Source organism: Trichosurus vulpecula, chromosome 3, assembly GCF_011100635.1.
Source record: "Trichosurus vulpecula isolate mTriVul1 chromosome 3, mTriVul1.pri, whole genome shotgun sequence".
Taxonomy (NCBI): Eukaryota; Metazoa; Chordata; class Mammalia; order Diprotodontia; family Phalangeridae; genus Trichosurus; species Trichosurus vulpecula.
The window spans coordinates 278,037,603-278,059,916 of record NC_050575.1 but is presented as its reverse complement, the minus strand read 5'-3'; the positions used below and the strand labels follow the sequence as shown (position 1 = coordinate 278,059,916).

Here is a 22,314-nt window from a genome sequence, read left to right as displayed (position 1 = left end):
TTTCCTGAGTTAATGGCAGAGTTGGACTAGAAAGTCCCCACTCTGAATGATGCTGGTCTTCACTAGAGCTCCGGGTGACGGGCAAAGGGAGAGAGATGCAGGTGGAAGAGAGCTTAGGGTCCAGCCCAGCTTGTTATTCCTCCCTTTCTAAACACCCGGAAGGATGGGAGAAAAGAAATTATAATTTAGTGGAATGAGTTCTAAGTTAAGAGACACGGCAAGCAGTACATCCCTGTCTTGTTGCTAGTTGTTAAGTGATGTCAGCTAAACGACTTTACCTCCTTCTACCTCAGAACTGTTGTGAAGATCAAAGGAGTCATGATCTGAAATAAATGTACTACTACCGGTCATGGGGGATAAAGTCTTATGGATTCCAACTTCTCAATACCTCCTGCACTGGTCCTCTCCTCCCTATGGCCATGTCCATCACCCTCTCCGAGTTCCTCATTATTACATAACTATTGCAAAAACTCCCTAATAGGTCTTCTTGCCTGAGTTCTCTCCCCTCTTTAATATGTCTTTTATGCCAGTGATGTCAAACTGAAGTTGAAACAGATTCCTGTGGTTTGCATACTAGTTTAGAAAACCACCGATGTATTGCATTTTTATTTCTTTTGTTAACTATCCACCAATTATATCTTAATTTGGTTCAGGCAGCACTCAGGAGTTTTGCTGGCTGCTGGAGGTCTGAGGGTCTCAAGTTTGACAGCTCTGTCAATTGGAAATAATCTTCAATATGCATGAATCTCTCATATCATTTCTCCGCTCACAAACTTCCAGTGGCTCCCTGTTGCCCACAAAGTTCATACTTCTTTGCCTGGGAGGCCTTCCATCTACTGGAGCTACTTATTATTGGAACCTTATCAGATGTTCCAAGATCATACTCTATGCTCTTAACATATTGGACCTACTCTATAATCATGGTGTATACTCCATATTCTTCTGCCTTTGATATTTGTTCGTGTTGTTTTCTGGGTCCTAAATATCCCTCTTCCTCATCTTCACTGTTTTAGTTCCCATCCATCTCTTTAAAGCATGATTCAAATGCTCTGAAGTTCCCATGCCCTTCAAAACCCTACTCCAACCTGCCTTTCTGGTCTTATTATATGGTCCCATTATTATTATCCTTCATCTATGGTCCAGCTAGATGCAGTAGATCAGGAGTAACTATTTCACTCTTGGCGTTTGGAAAGCATTTATTGAACACCTACTATGGGTCAGGTACTAAGGACACAAAGAATAGTTCCTACTATCAAGGAGGTTATTCTATGGTGGAGAAAAGACATGTACAAATATAAGTATATGAATATATATATGTCATATATATGTATATTTCACATACAACATGTATATGAAATAAAAATGAGATAATTTTTGAGAGGAGACACTGGCAGCTCAGAGGATCAAGAAAGGTGTCATGAACCAGGTAGAGTTTGAGCGGAGCTTTAAAGGAAAACTGGGATTCTGAGAGGGGGAAGAAGGAATGTGAGAAGGGCATGGGAACTTTTGGAGCAGCAGAGCAACATGGTCCGACAGCTTTAGAAATAACCCTTGGCAGCAGTGTGGAGGATGGAACGGCAGTCACAATCTTTCGGTCTAGATGTCATTTTCCCCAAACATGGCAGGCATGCATGACTCAAGAATTCCTAGAAGGTATCCTCTCCAGGAATACAACTAGGTGGAGGGATGCTTTCAGGATAGATGAAGAAAAAAAGACTTTTCAGAAGATTTCATGGTATAAAGCCAGAAAGTTAAGAAGGCTGAGCCTTGGTGCCAGGGCCCCACTTTAAATAGAAGACTGTTTAAAAATAGACCTGTCAATTCTTATATGTTTTGTTCCCTTATGGTGATATTTTACATAAATATGCAGCAAAGGGTGTCATATTTCTAAATCTAACCTTTTACAATGTACTTTACAGTCACAGGTTCTGCCAAAATTTAAAGCTATCAAAAATGATAGGAGACAAAATTGAACATCATTCTGACTCTTTAAGAGGCAGGAACTTTGAAAATACTTTCCTTGTACCATTTATCAAGGGGAAATAAACTCAGCAGGACACCACCCAGAGCATCCTCACATGGGTGGCATGGAACTCTTTGTAAATTCTGTTATCTGTCAGTCATTTCTCATGGCCTTTATCTAGCCAAATTAATGAGAACGAATTAACAAGAGGGGAAACATAGATAAATTAACTCCAGCTTTCCAGATTACATTTGAGGAGATGATTCCAAAGTAGAAAGCATGGGAGGTGATCAGAGAGTTACGCATGGATATGACTTCTACCATGTAGTTAAATTTGAATAAGGATTCCTGCCTCATGCATCAGTTTGGGTGCTGTAGAATCCTTCTGGCAAAGCAAACTAGGAAAAGAAAAGATTATGTAAGAGTCAAGGCTTGAGATAATGGTGGTCATCCTATAATAAATATAATAGGGGGAAATGATGATGGTGGAAAATGCCAAGGGTGCCAAGGGATGATTTTATGATCAAAATTAGGTTAAATGGTTATCTAAAGGAACTCTATTTGCTGAACCACTCAAGAAAGAGTTCCCAAAAGTATTCATTATAAACAGAGCAGAGGCAGTCACACTTCATTTTATAACAATACAGTTTATAACAAATGATTTGACTTTACTCACTCAAAAAGTGAAAGACTACCTAGTATCCCTGCTGTCTGGTTTACTTATTTTTTTAAACAGGAATCATTAATTCTAGCATAAATGACAATATGTATGACAAGCCTTATATTTATGTAGCTGATTTAATGAGAAATTTGAGATGTGAAAAAGCTTGAGTGAGCAAAGCAGGCTAAGGGATGCCTAGCTTAGAATCGGACACATATGCCAACCCATGGTGGTGATGGAAACAGGATTGGAACATGGTGCCAGGTCGTAAAATGGCAAGCCATTAGCTATAAAGGACCCCTAGGGATTCTCTTCTCCCTCAGAAAGGGTGAAAGAAAAAGGGATGCACGGTCAATTAATGACAGAAGTGGGGAGGGAAGATCTGCTTTTTTACTGAGAGGTGGTACAGTAGATTGTAACAAGGGTTGGATCTGGAGGCAGAGAATTTCATTTTAAATCCTGGCTCTGCCGTTTACTACCTGTTTGACCTAGTCAAAGTTGCCTGACCCCTTTAGGCCTCAATATACACATCTGTAAAGTTGAGAGGGGGGTTGGAATAATAATAGCTCACATTTACATAGTTCTTTAATGTTTGCAAGATACATATATGTATATTATATAATGTAAATTATAATACATGGAATATGTAATTATTATACATATTATGTCATTTTATCCTCACAACTCTGTGAGAAGTTAGCATTAACCCTATTTTCCAGATGAGGAAATTGAGGTTGAGAGAAGTTGTCTTGCCCACGGCCATACTATTGCTATTAAGTATGTGAGGCAGAATTCAAACTCAGGTCTTCCCGACTCTCATTTTAGCACTCTATCCATTATGCCATCTATTGCCTCTAGAACAGGGATTTTAAATCTTTTTTGTGTCATGGTCTCGTTTGGCAGTTCAGTGAAGGCTATGGACCCATTCTCAGAATCATGTTCTTCAGTATGTAAAATAAATTGCATAGGATTATATAAAGACTAATTCTATCAAAATAAAATTGTCAAAATATTCTTTTAAAAAAGTTCACCAAACCAGGTGAACGCTGAAAACAGGATCAAAGAATCCCTGTGTCTAGATTAGCTACGAGGTTCCTTCTGGCTCTATGTCTGTGAACCTATGTAAGACAGCCTAGGAATCCTACTTTGACAAAGGTCAAACTGAGATGCATCAAAGGAAGACCAAGTGGTGATTTAGTGGGGTGGAAAGGAAGCAGTGATAAAAGGTAAGTTTTGTTGGGGTCATTTAGGGTCATTTAGGGGGATAGGCAATGAGTGCCATACTAAGTGCTAGGGATACAAAGAAAGGGAAAAGATAGTCACTACTGTCAAGGAGCTTACAGTCAAATGGGGGAAGACCACACACAAAAGGAAGCTGGAAATCAAGGCTGGCAGAAGTAAAAGGGAGGAGGCATACAGCTTTTGGCATCAAGAATAAGTCCAGAGGAGTGCAGCTGTGGAAAAGTAAGAAATGGCTGGTCTGGAGGCCCAACTTACATACAAGTTCCTGGGAACCTCCATTCAGTGGGAGAGAGAGATCACATGGGTAGGGGGTACTGATGAGATATGAATACCAGGTCTGAACTGGCAATGTTGTCATTCCATTTTTTACAACTTACTCCAGTGAAGATATTCTCAATGTAAAATAAAACTCCGAGAATACCCACCAGGGTTATTTTTCATTAGACTGTGAGTTCCTTGAGAGTAAGGAATGAATTTCGCCTTTCTTCGTATGCTCAGTGTTTAGCACAGGGTCTGTCACATAGCAGACTCTTAATAAATACTGACTGACCAGTCAGAAACCATTTTCAACAATGGGAAGGAGGGTGGCCAGCTTATTTCTTCCTCTCCACTTCCTAGAACCCCTTTCATTCTTATTACTGAACTGATCAGGAATAGCTCAGTCATGTCTCAGAACAATCTCTTCACAAAGCAATGAAAAACAGGAAAGATATGTACAGAGTCTCAGTACCTAGCCTGGGGCCTTGCACGTAGTAGGCACTTTGCAAGTATTTGCTGAACCGGCTCAGTGGAGCCAACCGCCTTGTGTAGATTTCCATTGCTCATGAGTGCCAGTCACAGATCCTGTCTGTGGGCTCACATGGTACAGATCTAGTGTGGTAGTTAGCAGCTATTTATATTTGACAGCCAGGCCTATTCTCAGATGGGGTTATCTGGAGCTGGCCCACTGATTCCAACTGAGACTGCCTGATAAGCATATTTACTGTGGGCAATTTCCTGCATCTTAGCGTTCATAATGTCCCTTTATCTAGCAATAAGACCAAAAGGGGGAAAAAAGAAGGATTTTTTTTCCAGCTGTTAGACTGACTATGCAATGAAGGATTTGAGTTTATGTAAATTATGATTATGCAAATTGTAGTCACATCTCAGTAAATTAGGCTGGTACAGAGATACACTGGCAGTACAATATGAAAAAAAGCCAGTTGAGTTTAATGGTGGTAGTGGTAATAGGTCAATTTGTAATATGTGGGGGGCAAAGCTTCTGTTAGAGGTAGGGCAGAAATGGATTCACCGAATGCAGAGGAAAGTCCTTTTTGCAAAGAGTGGGGTAAGGCTGGTGGTGGGTAAGTATGGGGTTTCATATTCTGTAGTATGTGGATAGAGACTATCAGGTTAGGTACAGATAAATGTCTGAGGGGTAAGGGCTAGGAGGAAAATATTTGCCTGGGCTTTAGATTACTGCACCCTAAGAAGGGACTAGAGTAGCAGATTTTAGTAGCCTACCCAGAAAAATATACTGCAGAGTTTTGTATAAAATCCCCCTTTAAAGCACCTTAGAAGGAGATCTATTTTTAGGAAAAAGTAGGTGGGAGGGGAGCAGGCCAGAGAGGAATTCCTGTGGTTTTTACCTCAAAGAGTCCTTGGGCATCAGAAAAACCAGTGAAGCTTAGGAAATTGGGGGAGGCAAAAATCGAGTAGATCCAAAATACCATTTGCTGATGATCGGCTTAGGCCACAGGTGGGGCAATCATATGACAGCGGATACTTTGAATATTGGCAGTGGACCCTTACTCTGCCAGCCCAGGCAGTAAGGGACTATAGGGTAGCCCAGTGCCAAGGGCCAGACTTGATTTAGACTACTGAGACTAGTGAGAAAAGCAAGGGTTTATCATTCATATTACTGACCTATTTTTAAATCAATTTAAAAAATAACTTTTGAAGCATTTTGTTTTGACTCCACAATCCCTTCCCAATAACTCCTTTGTCTAGTACCTTCCCTCAAAAAATAAGCAAAAAATGCTAAATAAAATCATCTGTTACTGACAGAACATAGGATCATATAACATTTCATATTTTTAGTTTATCATTTCTTAACAGAAAAGGAGGAATTGTATTTGGATATCAAGCATCTGAAACCAGTGTTGATCACTGTAGTTGATTTGAATTCTGTTATATTTTTATGTTTTCTTTATTTAAATTATTGTCAACATGTATATAGTTTTCCTGTTGACTCAATATATATATATATATATATACACACACAATAATTATTATTATTGTTATTTTGCCCTACTTTTCCATGAATCTTTAAGTGTAATGGCATATATATATATATATATATATATATATATATATGTATATAGTGGGTCCACACACATATATTTTTCATATCTATCTTAACTATTTCTACATTTATTATATATACTTTCTATTGATCAACTACAAAATACCCCAGTTGGAGCAAAGCTTAAAAGAAAAATCTAAGTACAAATTGATTTCCTAGTCCTTAAATTAACTGTTACCAAAACTGTTGCTCTTAATATCTTTCTCCCACCTTTAGGCTTCTGGAATTGTCAGTTCCAACCTGTATTCAGAAGCTTTTTGGAATATTGATGCCTTCACATCTCTTTGCTATTTATAATGCACATTAATGCTCCTAACCGCTCTAATTTCTCTTTGTCTAAGCCGCTTCTCTAGCCAGTTATAGTTAGAAATCTCTGCATCTCTCTTTTTCTTCTTCTCTACTGTCTAAATGATCTGAGATACCTTTTAAAAGGGATATACTTAGCATAAGTGTACTCTAGCTTTTCCTAAACTACTTGCTCAGAGCCTCTCCCTCAAGAGTGAATGAATTTTTCATTTTACCATTAGACTTCTTAAAGGGGACAGAACCAAGAGTTACCTGAGAATACTCAAAGTGAAAGCTACTAAGTCTTCCTTATCATAACAGACATTCTCCCCCCTTAAAAGAAAATGTCTAATCATATTGACAACTGCTTTGTAAATACACACTCTAAGAGGTCATAGGTTAGTGACCATGGAACATTTGCTTTATGGCCATCTGAGAGAAATCTAGATCTACTTGAGCATTATGCATATAGAATATTCATGGACTCTGTAATTGATAACTTGCATGTTGAGGGTAGTTAAAGTGCCCAAGCACTCTGTGTGTGTGTGTGTGTGTGTGTGTGTGTGATTTTTCAGTTTGGAGAAGCAAAAGCCCCTTCCCTTCTTCATAAATCATTACTAGCAATTACATTTCTTTTATCTTGAAATGGCCTAGATAAAACAGACAAGAAAACAAATTATTTCACATGTATTCCAGAAGGTGTCCATGCTGAGAATAGAAAAAGAAACAAATTCAGGCAAATTTGCCATTGAAAGACAGTGAGGGAGAATAAAACTGGATGTTCTTAGGAAAAACTTGACCTGCTAGACTTCCTTCCTTCCATTTGTTTGCATTTATAAACTGCAGGCATCTTCTCCTTTTAGAATTCAACAGAAAAGAGAGTTGTATTTGGCTGCAAAATCTTCTACTCATATATATTTTTAAATGTAATTTTCCAAAATCAGGCTAAAATGCCCTAAAGACAGAAAACCATAATCCATAGTAATCAGAGTGAATTTACAACACAGGATAAAGCATTTCTGAAATGATGTTTAAGAACTCTAAGAGTAAAATAAATAGAGGAATCTTCCAGGGCAAATTTTCCCTCAAAAAATATGGAAAAACACCCCCCCTCCCATGCTTGTTATAACAAGGTCATCACTCATATTGTAACAGATTAAGTCTCCAAAACAGAGTTCTTTGACATCCTGGCTTAAAACTTAGGAAAACACGTTTCACCAGTGTCCTTAGATTAACTCCCTTAAGAGCCCAAGATACCACTTCAGCATATCACAATGCTTTTTTTGTCATAAAGTAATGAGTTCTCTGTCAATGGAAGTATTTAAGGAGAGACTGGATGGTTGTATACCTCTCAGGAATATTATAGAAGGCATTTCTGCATTAGAGTAGAAGACTGGACTGCCAACTCCTCCTACTACAAGGCATTCCATCTTCCTGATGTTTCTGGAAATCACTCCTCCTCACCCCTACTTCTTGGAATCACTGACTTCCTTCAATGCACAGCTCAGGCACTCTCTTCTTCAAGGGGCCTTTTTTGATTTTTCCAGCTATTATGTCCCTCTACCTGTTCAAGTTGCTTGGTAATAGTGTCTAATTAAATACTTTGTATTTATTGGTAAAAATGTTGTATCTTCCCCTGCTCCCACTTTGTACTCTTCAGTAGAATGTGAGCTCCTTGAGGGCAGTGACTATTTTGCTTTGGTCTTGAATACTCAGTACCTAGCATGGTACCCTGCACATAGTAGGAGCCTAAAAATGTTTATTGAATCAAGTTGAATAGAATTAAACTAGTCCAGTTGGCTGCTAAAGTTGCTTCTAACTCCAGAGTTTCTAGACAGTGCTCCTATACTTTTCTTATAATATTGGTCTCTGGCAGATTGACTTGTGCTTGTCCTTTGTTTTTGAAGAGAGCCAACGCATCAGGGAAATGATGACATGACTTGCAGTTGACTTTGACTAGAGTGAGGGAGGGCTGTGCAAGGTCACCAGCCTCACTTTCTTTTCCAGAGCCATCTGGATCCAATATTCGTCAGGATGACTGGAGATGGCCCAGGATGCAATGGGAGAGACCCTGGACCTTTTAGGCTAAGGTCTTTTCAGATACTCACTTAGAATGAGGTTATGCCCATTCAGTGAATAGGCCTCTTTAAGAAGTGAGTCAAGGGATGGCCCCTTTAATTAGAAAAAAAAGAAAAAAAATTAAGCTGGGAGGGGTAGACCCTCAGGGTTGCAGTTCCAAAGAGAAACATTACCATTGACATTCACTCTAAGCCAGGAGGGCCCAAAATACAGCCATTAAGTTGAGCTTGGGCAGGGACCTATTGTGGTCTAATCTATACGAGCTTCATCTTGAACTGGGTTTAAGGTTTTGTGAAAGAAGGAAGGAAGGAAGGAAGGAAGAAAGGAAGAGACAGACAGACATAAAGAAAGAAATCTAGCCAGGAAACCACAAATTCAGTGGGCAGCTTTTGGCCATCAAAATTTACTTTCCTTTGGAGAGGAGGAGAGGGAGAGGGAGAGCAAGAGGAAGAGCTGAGTTACCCAACTAGCTGGGTCCTCATTCAGGCAGCTTGGTTTACTCACAGGTTGTGTTTGTCCTTCATTTTCAAAAAGGACCATGGCGTCAGGGAAATGATTATAGAATTTCTAAGCACTGAGATAGTTCCAGAACTGGCTGAAAAGAACTGTATTTAGCTGTATTTTTTGAATGTCACTCTTCTGGAAAATAGCCATTACACCTGAAGACTCATGGTAAAGTGGCGCAAGATAACAATAGCTAGCATTTATTGTGCTTTAAGGTTCGCAAACTGCTTTACCTATGTTACTATATTTGATCCTCATAACAATCCTGAGAAGTAGGTGCTATTATCTGCATTCTACAGATAAAGAAACTAAGGTGGTATTGCTGTTCAGTTGTTTCAGTTGGGTCTGACTCTTCATAATCCCATTTGGGGTTTTCTTGGCAAAGATACTGAGGTGGTTTGCCATTTCCTTTTCCAGGGAAACTGAGGTAGACAGATGTTAAGTGACTGACCCAGGGCCACACAGCTAGTACGTCTCCAAGGCATAATTTGAATTCAGGTCTTCCTCTCACCAAGTCCAACACTCTCTCCACTGGGCAACCTAGCTGCCCCAAGATAGTTTCTAGTGATAGAATTCCAACACTTACCACAATGAGGGCAACAACAGATAGTGTATAGTAAGTTGAATCTCTCAGGAGACACCAAGAAGACAGAGCCACAACCTATAAGATAAAGGGAAAAAAGGTATATAAGGTTAATCAATGAGGTGTAATCTTTGAATTTAAATATAATTAAAAACATGTGTAACATTTCTACCAGGCCTAATCAATCCATAACTCTTGCAGTCTCAATGAATAGGGAGGGACAATGAACAGGGAGAGAATTTGGAACTGAAAAGAAAAATTGAATTAAAATTAAACCTCTGTAATCTGAAAAAAAGTCTACTAGATATCAAATAAAGCACCACACTAGGTATTACGAAGAATATACAAAAAGTATAAGATATGGTACTCCCCTCAAGGAACAAATTTAGCTGGAGACGCATGAATGATAAACACAATCAGTAAACCACATAAGACTAAGGGCTAAATGCTAAATTGAGTGGTACAGAATATAGTTAGTCTAGGTGTAGGACTTCAGAAAAGGGGGAGATCTATGAGGGCCTGGCATAGTCAAAGAAGGTTTGTGGAGGAGATGAGAAAAACTGAGAAGATCTGTGGTTTCAATGGTATAGGCACTCCCTTAATAGATGCAGATAGCAACCCACTCTAGCCTTAGTAGGCAGTCTTTATGAGTTCTTTTAAAAATAAAGAAATAAATTGTTTTTGAGTGATGAATCTCTAAAAACAGCCACTGCATGAAAGGTACACTGTTCATTTCTGGACATGTTCTCAAAAATCTTTCTAGCTTGGCAGTATTGGGTTTGGAGCCACAATTCTTGGATTTGAAGTCTGGCTCTCACACTGGGCGACATTGGCTAAGCCAATCTGGTCCTCAGTTTCCTTATCTCCAAAATGAGGGTATTGAAATGACCCTTAAGCTATGATCCCATGACATGTAGAGCTTATGCTCTGTACATCATCATCTCTATACCATGATGAAACACAGGGAAAAGACTCTAGTGGATGAGGACCAGATACATAATCCATACATGTCAGTCCATAAATATTCTTTGGGAAGGAATGGGAGAAGCTTTTAGTTTGATTTCTATTTGGCAGAGCAGGCCATTTTGTGTACATTTCTGGCAGAGTTGGGTAATTTGAATTGTCTAATTGAAAGAACACTGATTGGATTGAGAATCAGGAGACAGATGTTTTGGGTCTGGCTTTGTCATTAATTAATTGTATGATCATGGTCACTTTATCTCTCCGGGTGTCATTAAGTACCTGCTATGTGTCAAGCATTGTGTCAAGCACTAGGTGTTCAAAGAAAGGAAAAGTTTTGAAATGAGAGTATTGGACTAAATCTAAGGATACTTCCAGCTCTATGACTTCTATACAAAACTTCTATGCTGCCTAACTTCATGATACTCCTACAATACTATTGCTTTTTATGTAATTTCTAGGTAAAACTACCACCACTCTCTTGTTAGAGCTCTTCTCAAATTGTAGGTTAATCCACAGGCCACTGGACAAATGAGCAATTGCCCTTAGAAGTATTCTGACCCTGGTATCTGAGTATACTTGGAGGTATCTGAAAATGGGAATGTCAAATGTCACCTTTTACCAGGCTACAACAGGATGCTGTAATCAATCAATAAGCATTTATTTCTCAAATTCTGGCTGTGTCCAAGCACTGTACTGGGTGCTGAGAACCAATTCAAAGAAGACTACAATCCCTGTTCTCAAGGTGCTCCCATTCTGTACCAAAAGTATTCGATTTGGCATCAGGAGACATGGATTTGTCTTCAATCCTATTAGATGTTTGACTAGTGTTTCAACAATTTGGCTAGCAACTGCTGTGGGGGGTGAAAGACCAACACAAACCCAACAACAAGAACGCTGCCAGCTCAGGTTCCTTTGATCTGCTTTACGAAAGTGACCTTAAGGGTTTAACAATCTTATTTCAATCCAACATACAAACATCATTCACCTAGTTCAGGGGAAAAAGCCAGCACCCTGAACTTCAGAGCAAATACAAACAAATTACAAACATACATCATAAACAGACCAAATACAATTCATAGTTACCAAGAAACCAACATCTGAGTTCAGGAGCCAGGGAGCTCATAACAACGGCTGGCCCAGAGACACTCACCACTCCTCCTGTGACTCAGAGCCCCAAGAGAGAATGCCAACCTCTGGGTTTATATATCTTGTCCAGGGTCAAAGGTGAGTCACAAATGTGACTCACCCAGGTGACCTAAAAGCATCACAGAAGTGCGACTTAAACCCATGTGGTCTAAAAGCCTCTGATGTCACAAACATGTCACTCAAACCCATGTAAACTAGGCTTTCCTTTGAGGCAAGGAGGTTGTCAAGGACTCCTAATTTAATCAAGAAAACAAAGGCCAAACTCTTCAAGGGCAATTGATCGAACAAGTGTTAAAAGCCCATCTTAATTACCAATGCACTAGGAGCAAGTCACTTGGTGATCCACACTATCCTCATTTGTAAGATGATGTATTAAATTTGTGCATTAAAATTTGTAAAATGGTAATTGTAACTAAAAGTGTTTTGTAAATCTTAAGGTCTATAGAAATGGAAATGAAGTTGTTGTTTATAACAGGTAAATGTTAAGATCATTTAAGATCCAGACTCCTTATTATGAACTAAATCAGCGGTGAACTGTACAGGCTTGAGAAAGGGGGCAACAAATTGGAAAGCCCCTTTCTTTCATCTTCCCTTCTCAATTTTCCCCACCCATGCAATGCACAGCACAGCTTGAAAACTAGGTCAATGTTCCTGATTACTCTGATAGCTCATGAAGACCGGAGCCAGCACAGGCTTTCTGGATTCAAATAATGTGAAAGACACAGCTGAAATAGAAACATAAATGAATAATTAGGTTAATGCCTTTCCATTAATGGGTACTTCCATTTGCTATGTAGATAAGGGAGGTATTTTCTGTTGCTAATTTTACCTGACTTCTTTTCTTATTCATGACCATATGTCACTGGTAAAAGGATTTGAGGAGGAAGTAGGATGTAACAGAAAACGGGCTGGACTGGGAGGCTGAGAGACAGGGTTTCTAATAATGCCTCCAAACAAACTGGGTGACCATGGGTAAGTAATTTACATCTATGAGCCTTATTTTCCTCATATGTAAAAGAGGGATAATAACACCTGAAGTTCCTACCTCACCAGGTTGTTGTGTGGATTGAGTGAGTTCCTTGTAAACTTTCAAGGGCTGTGTAGGGTGTCCCAAAAGTCTTAGCATAACTGTGCTAAGGTGTTCAGGACACCCTTCATAAATGTCAGTGGTTGTTATATTCAAGGAGGAGGATAAATTCACAGAAGTAATGCTTGGGCCAAGCACAAAGCACCCTTTAGAATGGAATATTTTCCCTTCTTTTATTTTAAACTCTTGAGGATAGAGTCCTTGTCTCTCAGTCATTGTCAAGTGTAAAGTAGTTCAGAGACATTCGGTGAATACCTATCCAGTATATTAGAGCTGTCATAGAGGGATAGTGATCTGTTACAGGCAAGGGTTTAAGCACACTGGACAAAAAGATTCCCAGATCCTTGAAATATTCAAGTTTTAAAATTGAATACTGCATATTTAAACTAGTTAGAAAAAAATCACTAGGGAAAGGCATTAGATTTGAAGTCAAAGGACTTGGGTATGAATCCAGACACCGCTATTCACTCAAAATGCGACCTCTGACAAGTTCCTTAACATCTCTGAATCTCATCTAAAAAAAATGAGGGGGTCAATCATTTATCTCCTCTACAAAATAAAGGATTTGGCCTCTTATGATTATATACACAAAAGTTAGAAACATTTTTAGCTCATTAGAGAAAGGGGAGAATCCCATTGACTGATATTCTGCAGGAGAAGTCAGCCCAAGGAGAATGGAATGTTCTCAAGAATAAAATTCAGAAGTCAGAAAAACAAAGTGGATGAGAAAGATACAGACTTGTTCTGCTTGGTCCCAAAAGGCAGAACTGGGAACAATGGGTGGATTTTGCAAAGAGGCAAAGGTAAAGTTGCTATAAGGAAAAAAGCAAAAGAAAATAGTTACTCAGAAGTAGAAAGTTTCTGCCTTGGGAAGGTAGTGAGTGGGTTGAAAGACCCTGGGAAGGTCTTTAAACAAAGGGTAGATAGAAACTTGTTTGGTATGTTTAAGAGAACATTCTTGTCCAGATAACGGTGGACTAGATGTTCTCTGAAGTATCCTCTGATTCTGAGGTGTTCTATGCTTCTGGGATTACATGGCCTCTAAAATTCCTTCCAGTTCCAAATCTATGGTCCTATGTTTTTTTTGAGGGATCAATTTTCCTTTTCTTTCTTATTTATTTTATGTTTATACCTTAAGTCTTAAAAAAATAGAGAATACTACACAAATTTCCTATTTGGAATTGTTGGTCTGAGAAATATACTTCATATGATCAAGTTTGGGAATTATGGGATCTTTCTCTCCGTCTGTCTCCTTATTAAATACTACCTTTCCCCCTTTTGCCACCTCTTAGAAGCACCATGGATATGAAGATGAACCTGTGTTCTGGAAGCTTTTTTCTGACCACAGAGCCCAAACTTTGGCAAGTTCAACCAAGCTGGGTAGGCTTTGAGTATGATCATAGCAAGCAACTGTATGTCTATCATTTGAGAATCAACCTAGCTGGTTTTAGAGAAACCATAGAAACACTTGCTGCCAGATAATTATCCCTCTATTTAAAATAACTAGACAGTATAAGGTTGGAATATTTCTGTGGTGTAGGAAATGATGAATTGATGGATTTGGGAAAACATGGGAAGACTTGGATTTATGAAGGAAGAGGTTATCCACCCTCAGAGAAATAGAAAACAATTATAGTACAGTCTTACATAGATGCATATGAATGTATATGTCTATATATGATTATAGATATCTGAGTATATGTAAGGGTATATGTATATATATGTGTATATATCTACATATGTATATATGTATATGTATGTATGTATGTATGTGTGTATATATATACATATGTGTGTATGTATATATAAATATATCTACGCTTAATTGTAGCCTTCTGGGAGGGGGGAGAAGAACAAAGTAAAAAGTGCACAGTAGAGAATGAAAGAAAACTTACAAGCAAGCAAAGATGGACAGCTCTCAATACAATATGTATTTATTATATTTATTGCTATATAAAAATTATATATTATATATAAATATGATGTCTGAATACTCATCAAGTTCCAGTACCATTTCTATAGTCAAACCTATTCTTAGGAAAACCAGTTTCTCTGAAGAAGTGATAACTAGCAGAGCATGGAAGGGCCTAGTGTGTGAAATGTCAATATTTTCTGTAACTACTCTTCCTGAGGACATGGGAACATTACAATACTATGAAACTTCCCTTCAACAAGAACCTCTTTAAAGAAATTCTCTGCCTATTTCTTCTATACTTCAGAAATGAATGCCTTAGACATAGTAGGTCATTAATAAGTGCTGGTTTAATGGAATTGAACAGAAGGACCTCATTAAAAGTTACACATAGTTATTGAAAGGTAAGGCTGTCAATGACACAACAACTTTGGAAAATACAGAGGGGCTTGAGGCAGATAGATTAAATAAAAACTGGCCGTTGAGGACCTCTTACTGTATGGCTCGAACTGTGCTCCAGAGTCAGATACATTCCAAGCAAGGAGAAGCAACAATAATCAGCTATCATTCATTTAGTATGGTGGAAGATCTGAGAGGAAGCATGACATAGTGGATAGACAGTTAGCCTTGGAGCCAGGAAGACTTGGGTTCATATCCTGTTTCTGATAAATAATATCTGTGTAATCCTACCTAAGCCAATCACTAAAACTCTAAGTGCTTGAGGCAACTCTAAGATTGCAAATTGGTAGGGGGAAATGCTCCCCTCTTTTTTTCTCCCAGGCCGCCTCCACTGCACTACTTATTTTCTCCTCTCTTCCCCTTCTTGACCCGTTGGTGAACTCACTCAACTACAAATTTATGCTACACAACCTCAACTGCATCTTCATTGCTGCTAGGGCATCCTTACATTTCCCTGATGTCATAGTCCTCTTTGAAAACGAAGGACAAACACAACCAGTGAGTAGACCAAGCTGCCTGAATGGGGACTCAGCTAGTTGGGTAACTCAGCTCATCCTCTCCTTCTCTTTCTCCTCTCCAAAGGAAGGTAACTTTTGATGGCCAGAAGCTGCCCACTTAACTTGGGGATTACTGGCTAGATTTCTTTCTCTCTTTTTCTTTCTTTCTTTCTTTCTTTCTTTCTTTCTTTCTTTCTTTCTTTCTTTCTTTCTTTCTTTCTTTCTTTCTTTCTTTCTTTCTTTCTTTCTTTCTTTCTTTCTTTCTTTCTTTCTTTCTTTCTTTCTTTCTTTCTTTCTTTCTTTCTCTTTCTTTCCTTTCCTTCCTCCCTCCCTTCCTTCTTTCCTTCCTTCCACTCTGAAGCTCATAGATTGGATCCCAATAGGTCCCTGCCCAAGCTCTACTTAATGGCTGTATTTTGGGCCGTCCTGGCTTAGAGTGAATGTCCATGGTAACTGTTTCCCTTTGTAACTGCAACCCTGAGGGTCTTCCCCTCCCAGCTTGATTTCTTTCTTTCTTTTTTCTAATTAAAGGGGCCATCCCTCCATTCACTTCTTAAAGAGGTCTATTCATTGAATGGGCTTTACCTCACTCTAAGTGAGTACCTGAAAAGGCCTTAGCCTAAAAGGGCCAGGGTTTTCCATTGCATCCTGGGCCATCTCCAGTCATCCTGATGAATATCTGGTCACTGACCCAGATAGCTCTAGAGGAGAAAGTGAGGCTGGTGACCTTGTACAGCCCTCCCTCACTCAAATCGAAGTCAACTGCAAGTCATGTCATCATTTCCCTGATGTCATGGTCCTCTTCGAAAATAAAGGACAAATACAACAACAACCTCCTTATCAACTCACTATCCCACTCTTCACAGAGTCTCTTCTAAACCTTTTCATTCTTTCTCAAACCTCCTATTGGTCTCCCTAACTAAACACTTTCAGCTGAGATCCTTGCCTCATAGTTTGTAGAAAAAATTGAGGCCATTTTCTGTAGGCCCCTTCTCCCTTCTTTCTCATCTCTTATCACTCAGATGCCTTCTGTCACTATTTCCTCTGTCACCCTATCTCACATGATGGAAGTGGTCTTATTCCTTACTAAGGCTAGTATCTGTTCGAGTAATTCCATCTCCTCCTTCAGAGAAGATAGCCTCTCTGCCATTGCCACTTTATCACTTATTTTCTATCTTTCCCTGTCTACTGGCTCAGTCCTGACTGCCTACAAACATGCCCATGTCTCCCCCATCCTGAAAAAAAGTCTCACTTGATCCTTCCATCCCCATTAATTATTGTCTTATATCTCTTCTGTCCTTTGTAGCTGAACTCCTTGAAAAGGCTATAATCATCTATAATCAGTGTCTCCATTTTCTCTCAACCTACTCTCTTCTTCACCCCTTATAATCTGGATTTCAATTATATCATCCTACTGAAACTGCTCTCTTCAAAGTTATCAATGATTTTTTAGGTGTCAAATCCAACGGCCTTTTCTGAATCCTCATTCTTCTTGACCTCTCTGCAGTCTTTGACACTGTTGATCACTCTCTGTTCCTGGATACCACTCTCTCCTGGCACTCCTCCTACCTATCTGATGGCTTTCTCAGTTTCCTTTGCTGGATCTCTATCCAGATCATACCTCCCAACCATAGTTGTCCTTCAGTGTTCTGTCCTGGGCCCTCTTCTCTATTCTCTCTATATTACTTCACTTAGTGATCTCATCAGTTCTCATGGATTTAATTACCATCCTCATGCTGACAATTCTCAAATCTACCTATCCTGCCCAATTTCTTTGCTGATCTCCAATCTCACATCTTCAACTGCCTTTCAGACATCTCAAACTGGATTTCTAGTAGGCATCTTAAACTCAACATGTCCAAAAGAGAATACATTATCCTTCCTCCTAAACCTTCTCCCTTACTACCTTGCCTATTACTGTAGTGGGCAAGACCAGCCTCCTAGTCCCTCAGGCTTGAAACTCAGGAATTATCTTCGAGTCATCACTATGTCTTACCTACCATATTAAATCTATTGCCTGTTGATTTCACCTTTCTAAAATTTCTTGATTATTCCCCATGTCTCCTCTGAAACTGCCACCATTCTAGTGCAGTCCCTCTCACCTCACACCTAGACTACTGCAATAACCTGCTGGTTGGTCTGCTTGCCTCAAGTCTCTTTTCACTTTCCATTCACCCACCAAATGATCTTCCTGAAGCACAGGTCTGACCATGTCACCTCCTACTCAATAAACTCCTATGGCTCCCTATTGTCTCCCAGATCAAATACAAATGCTTTGTATGGCATTGAAAGCCCATCATAACTCAGACACACCCTACCTTTCCAGTATTTTCATACATTACTCCTCAACATGCACTCTTTCATCCAATGGCATTAGCTTCTTGGTTGTTCTCCAAATAAGACACTCCGTCTCATGCTCTGTGCATTTTCTCTGGCTGTTTCCCTTGCCTGGAATGCTCTCCCTCCTCAACTCCACCTACTGACTTCACTCTATTCCTTTAAGTCCCAACTAAAATCCCATCTTTAAGGGAAACCTTTCCCAATCCTTCTTAATTCTAGTGCCTTCCCTCTGTTAATTATTTCCTATTTATCCTGTATATAGCTTACTTTGTATATATTTGTTTGCATGTTGTCTCCCGTTAGATTGTATGCTCCTTGAGGGCAGAGACTTTCTTTTACGTCTCTTTTGTATTTCCAGTGCTTAGCACAGTGCCTGGCACAGACTAGGTAGTTAATATATGTTTATTGATTGATAAAAAATTTTTTGTGGGAGGAGACTAGACCTATATCAAATCACAAGTCCACCTCTCCATTCCTCTGCTCTCCCTACTAAATATGCTCTGTGCTAGGTATACAAGGTAAGAAATTAAATAGTCCCACCTCTCAAGGAGCTTACCTTCTATCAGGAAAGACAAAGTAAATATAAATACAAAGTATATGCCAAGTTATTGGGGGTACTGTTAATGGCTGAAGGAACCAGGAAAAACCCTGAAGTCGCTGTTGGCCCTTCAGTTGAGCTTTGAAGGGAGCTAAGGTGTCTAAGAGGCAGCAGTGAAGAGGGAGTGTATTCCAGAAACAGCTTTGTTTTCGTTAGTTATTATTTTTGATGGGGCACATTAAAAACAGTCACATTTTTGTTCAATCTACTGAGTTATGTTATCTTTGACTTCTAGCTCTAAGAATCACCCACAGTGGAAAAGCCATCTTAGATCTTTCTCTTCCATTTCTAGAATGCATTGCGTATATTTCATTTTAAATGCAATTGTTGTTCATACGCTCAGTTCACCTTTTTCCATTTTGGATCTGGAGCCTTGGACCCCTGGAGTCAAGAATACCCAAGTTCAAATTCATCCTCATACACTTACTGTCTATGTGATCCTAGGCAAGTCTTTTTAACTTGTCTGCTTTAGTTTCCTCATCTGTAAAATGGAACAAATTAAAAAAAAGCACCTGTCTCCTAGGGTTGTTATGAAGATCAAATGGGATCCCTTTTGTGAAAGTACTTTGAAAACCTTAAAGTGTTACGTAAATGCTAGCTGTCACTATTTTCATTGTTACTTATTTTCCAAGAGATTTCTTGAATAAATCCTCCTGTTTCAAGAGGAGAAAAAAAAATAATCACACTTTCAAAACAAAACCGTTTTCCCTTTTGCACAACGCTTAATAAGTAATCCCTATAATTCTGGCCTTTTCTAGGAGGCTGAAATAAATTTGTCGGAATTATGGGGGGGGGTGCATGTTTGCTTTATTTGTACCATCTTGGCATTTCCTTTGTATTTTAATGGACGTAAATACTTTCCATCCCAGAGTGTTTTTACTTTTGGCGACTGTAGCAGACAGTACACTGTAACAGTTACATGGAATAAAACATGAAACTACCAACATCTCAAAGAAATGTTGACATCTCACATAAATTTCTTGGGAAAGGGATTCAAAGAATCATAACACAAAGTCTGTTACCTTCCCCAAACACAGAGGCTGATCTAGCCAAACTGGTGTGACTAGCAGTTTCCCAAACTGTAGGTCTTCAAGCAAAGGCTAGACGACTGGTTGTTAAATCTATTTTTGCAGAGGAAATTCTGGTTCAGATATAGGTCAGCACTCTATGGCCTTGGGGGTGCTTTCCAACACTGGGCATTCTGGGCACTGGGCATTCCTTCTTCTGGGCTCTCTGCCTCCCAGAATCCTTCAAATCTCTGCTCCTGCTGCTATCGTCTACCCCTCGGTCCAGTTCTAAGTGTCTCCACCCTGCCCCCCAATTATCTTTTATTTATTTATCCATGTATGTGTTGTAGCCCCGGTAGCATGTAAGTTCCTTGAGAGCAGGGCCCGTTTTATTTTTGCTTTTATCATCCCAGCACATTCCCTTGCACAGAGTAGGCCTTAAATAACTGTTTATTTGATGAAGTGAATTGAATCTTTGCCGAAGACAATTTCTGCAGTCAAATTATTTTCTTAGGAAGGTGTGGTTATACAAATGTAAAATCCTGGACCTTTGTTTTTGTGACCATTGCTCTAGAATTAGAAGGGCCCTCAGAGGCCGTCTAGTCCAGCTCTCTCATTTTACAAAGAGGTAAACTGAGGCCCAAGTTAGGTGACTTACCTAAGATTACATAAGTGGGAAGAGGCAAAGACAAGATTTGAACTTCCATCCTCTGGCTCCAAAGCCAGCATTCTTGCTGCTATACCATACCCTCTCCTCTTGTTAGTTCTAGTGAAGAGATCTGGCACCACTATGGAGAGGAGACTGACCTGATTTTTGTGCTCATATCTTCTAGTCATCCACTATGCCCCTAGAGGTACACTCATCCTTATTAGTCAGCTGTATTTGTTAAGTATTTCCATGCTAAGTGCTGGGCAAGGTCAGTCAGAATCTACCATTCCTGCCTTTTGGGAATTTACCATCTAAAACAGACAGCAGTGGTGTACTGCATGTGAGAAGACATAAAGGCCATAGAATTATGCAAAATAGAGTCAACCAGAATCCAAATTACTGGCAAGTCCAGTACTGTTTTTATTAATAACAGTAAGTAATAATAATTTACATAGTACTTGTCAGTTTGCAAAGCACTCTACAAATACTAGCTCCTTTTATCCTTACAATAACCCTGGGAGGTTCGTACTATTATTATCCCTATTTTGTAGATGGGGAAACTGAGGCAGAGGTTAAGTGACTTGCTCAAGGTCACATAGCTAGGAAATGTCTGAGGCTTGGATTTGAACTCAAGGCTTCTTGACTCCAGGTCCACTGAACCATCTGGCTTTTTATTATAAAGAGACCAATGACAAATAAATAAGAAGAGATTTTTTTATATGTTCTAGGGGTCATCCATTGAAGCAGTAAAGATAAGGGTAGTAACAATTAACATCTATATAGTGCTTCAAGGTTTGCAAAGAGTTTTACAAATATTATCTCCTTTTATCTTCATAACAACCATGGGAAGTAAGTGCTATTATTATCTATATTTTATAGATGAGGAAACTGAGGCAGACAGAAGTTAAGTGATTTGCTCAGGGTCACATAGCTAGTAAGTATCTAAGGCTAGATTTGAACTCGTCTTCCTGACTCTGAGTCCAGAGTACTGTACAGTGCTCCATCAAACATAACCTTCTAATCTTCTAATTCTACAAGCGTCACAGCATCACATTTCAAACCTCAAAGGGACCTTGGATATCATTTTGTGCTCTGCTCCTCCTGCTCCACCCTCTAAACCTAAAGACCATACCTGAGTGCCACTGTTTACTTCCTAGGCCAAAGCATTTTTATCTTCATCCTGGTCTTTTTCAGTCCTGCCATGCCTACTTTTGCTCCACCATCGAACCAGATCATCAAAGGCCAAGCCTGGGAGGAGCTGAACCACTCAACTTTGGTCTCCCTGAGTCTATTTGTCTTCATTTTAAAATAGGCAATTTTGACCCTGTCTGTACTTTGTCCTCTCACACATGGCCTTCCTCTACCTCGTCCTCTCAGAACCGTCATCCAATCAATAGAACCATTGTCTCTGGAAAGGGTGCACCAGTGGACTGCTCTATAAGCATAGTCTCCCTCATTAAAATATAAACTTTTTCTGGGCAGGGATTGCTATGCTTTTGTATTTGTATCCCTAACACTCTGCTTTGCATACAGCAAATACTTAATAAATGCTTTTCATTCATTATTGTTTTTCATTCTATAATTTTCTTACTTGAGAAGATGGTACAGGGGCCTGTCCTGCCTTGCGTGTTCCCTGGGGCATGACCGAGGAAACCATTTACCTTGTCTTTCTGGGAATGTGGAGAAAAGTGTGGAAATTTATACAGAGTAGACACTGAGGGAAAACCAGTCAATGATAAGATAAATGCTTATGGTTTCTGCTACCTTTCATGAGTCTGACACTTGTCACTGAAGCCTTCCCTCTTGTCCTGAGGGAATGACTGCTTCAGAGATCTTGTTCTATGATACAAGAATGATGTAATATGGATTACACCTACCTGAGATGTGTTATCAAAATTAATTCTGTTTATCTGGGAATTGTTATGGCTTCTTTGGAATAGCAGATGTTGTAAGTTCCCAATAGCGTTCATATCAGGTATTAATTTTTATGAGCTT

At 39.3% G+C, this 22,314-nt stretch overlaps 1 protein-coding gene across 1 annotated transcript in view; it reads right to left on the bottom strand.

Annotated features, from left to right (window-relative positions):
• The window catches only part of LOC118842481 (sodium/potassium/calcium exchanger 3), a 122,704-nt gene extending 100,743 nt beyond the window's left edge, over positions 1-21,961 (bottom strand). The window contains exons 1-2 of the mRNA XM_036749970.1: positions 21,911-21,961; positions 9,665-9,739 (exon numbers count right to left, since the gene is read on the bottom strand). Coding sequence (XP_036605865.1) covers positions 9,665-9,739; positions 21,911-21,961 — 126 coding nt within the window. The remainder of the gene's footprint in view (positions 1-9,664; positions 9,740-21,910) is intronic.
• Between the last annotated feature and the right edge of the window lie 353 nt (positions 21,962-22,314).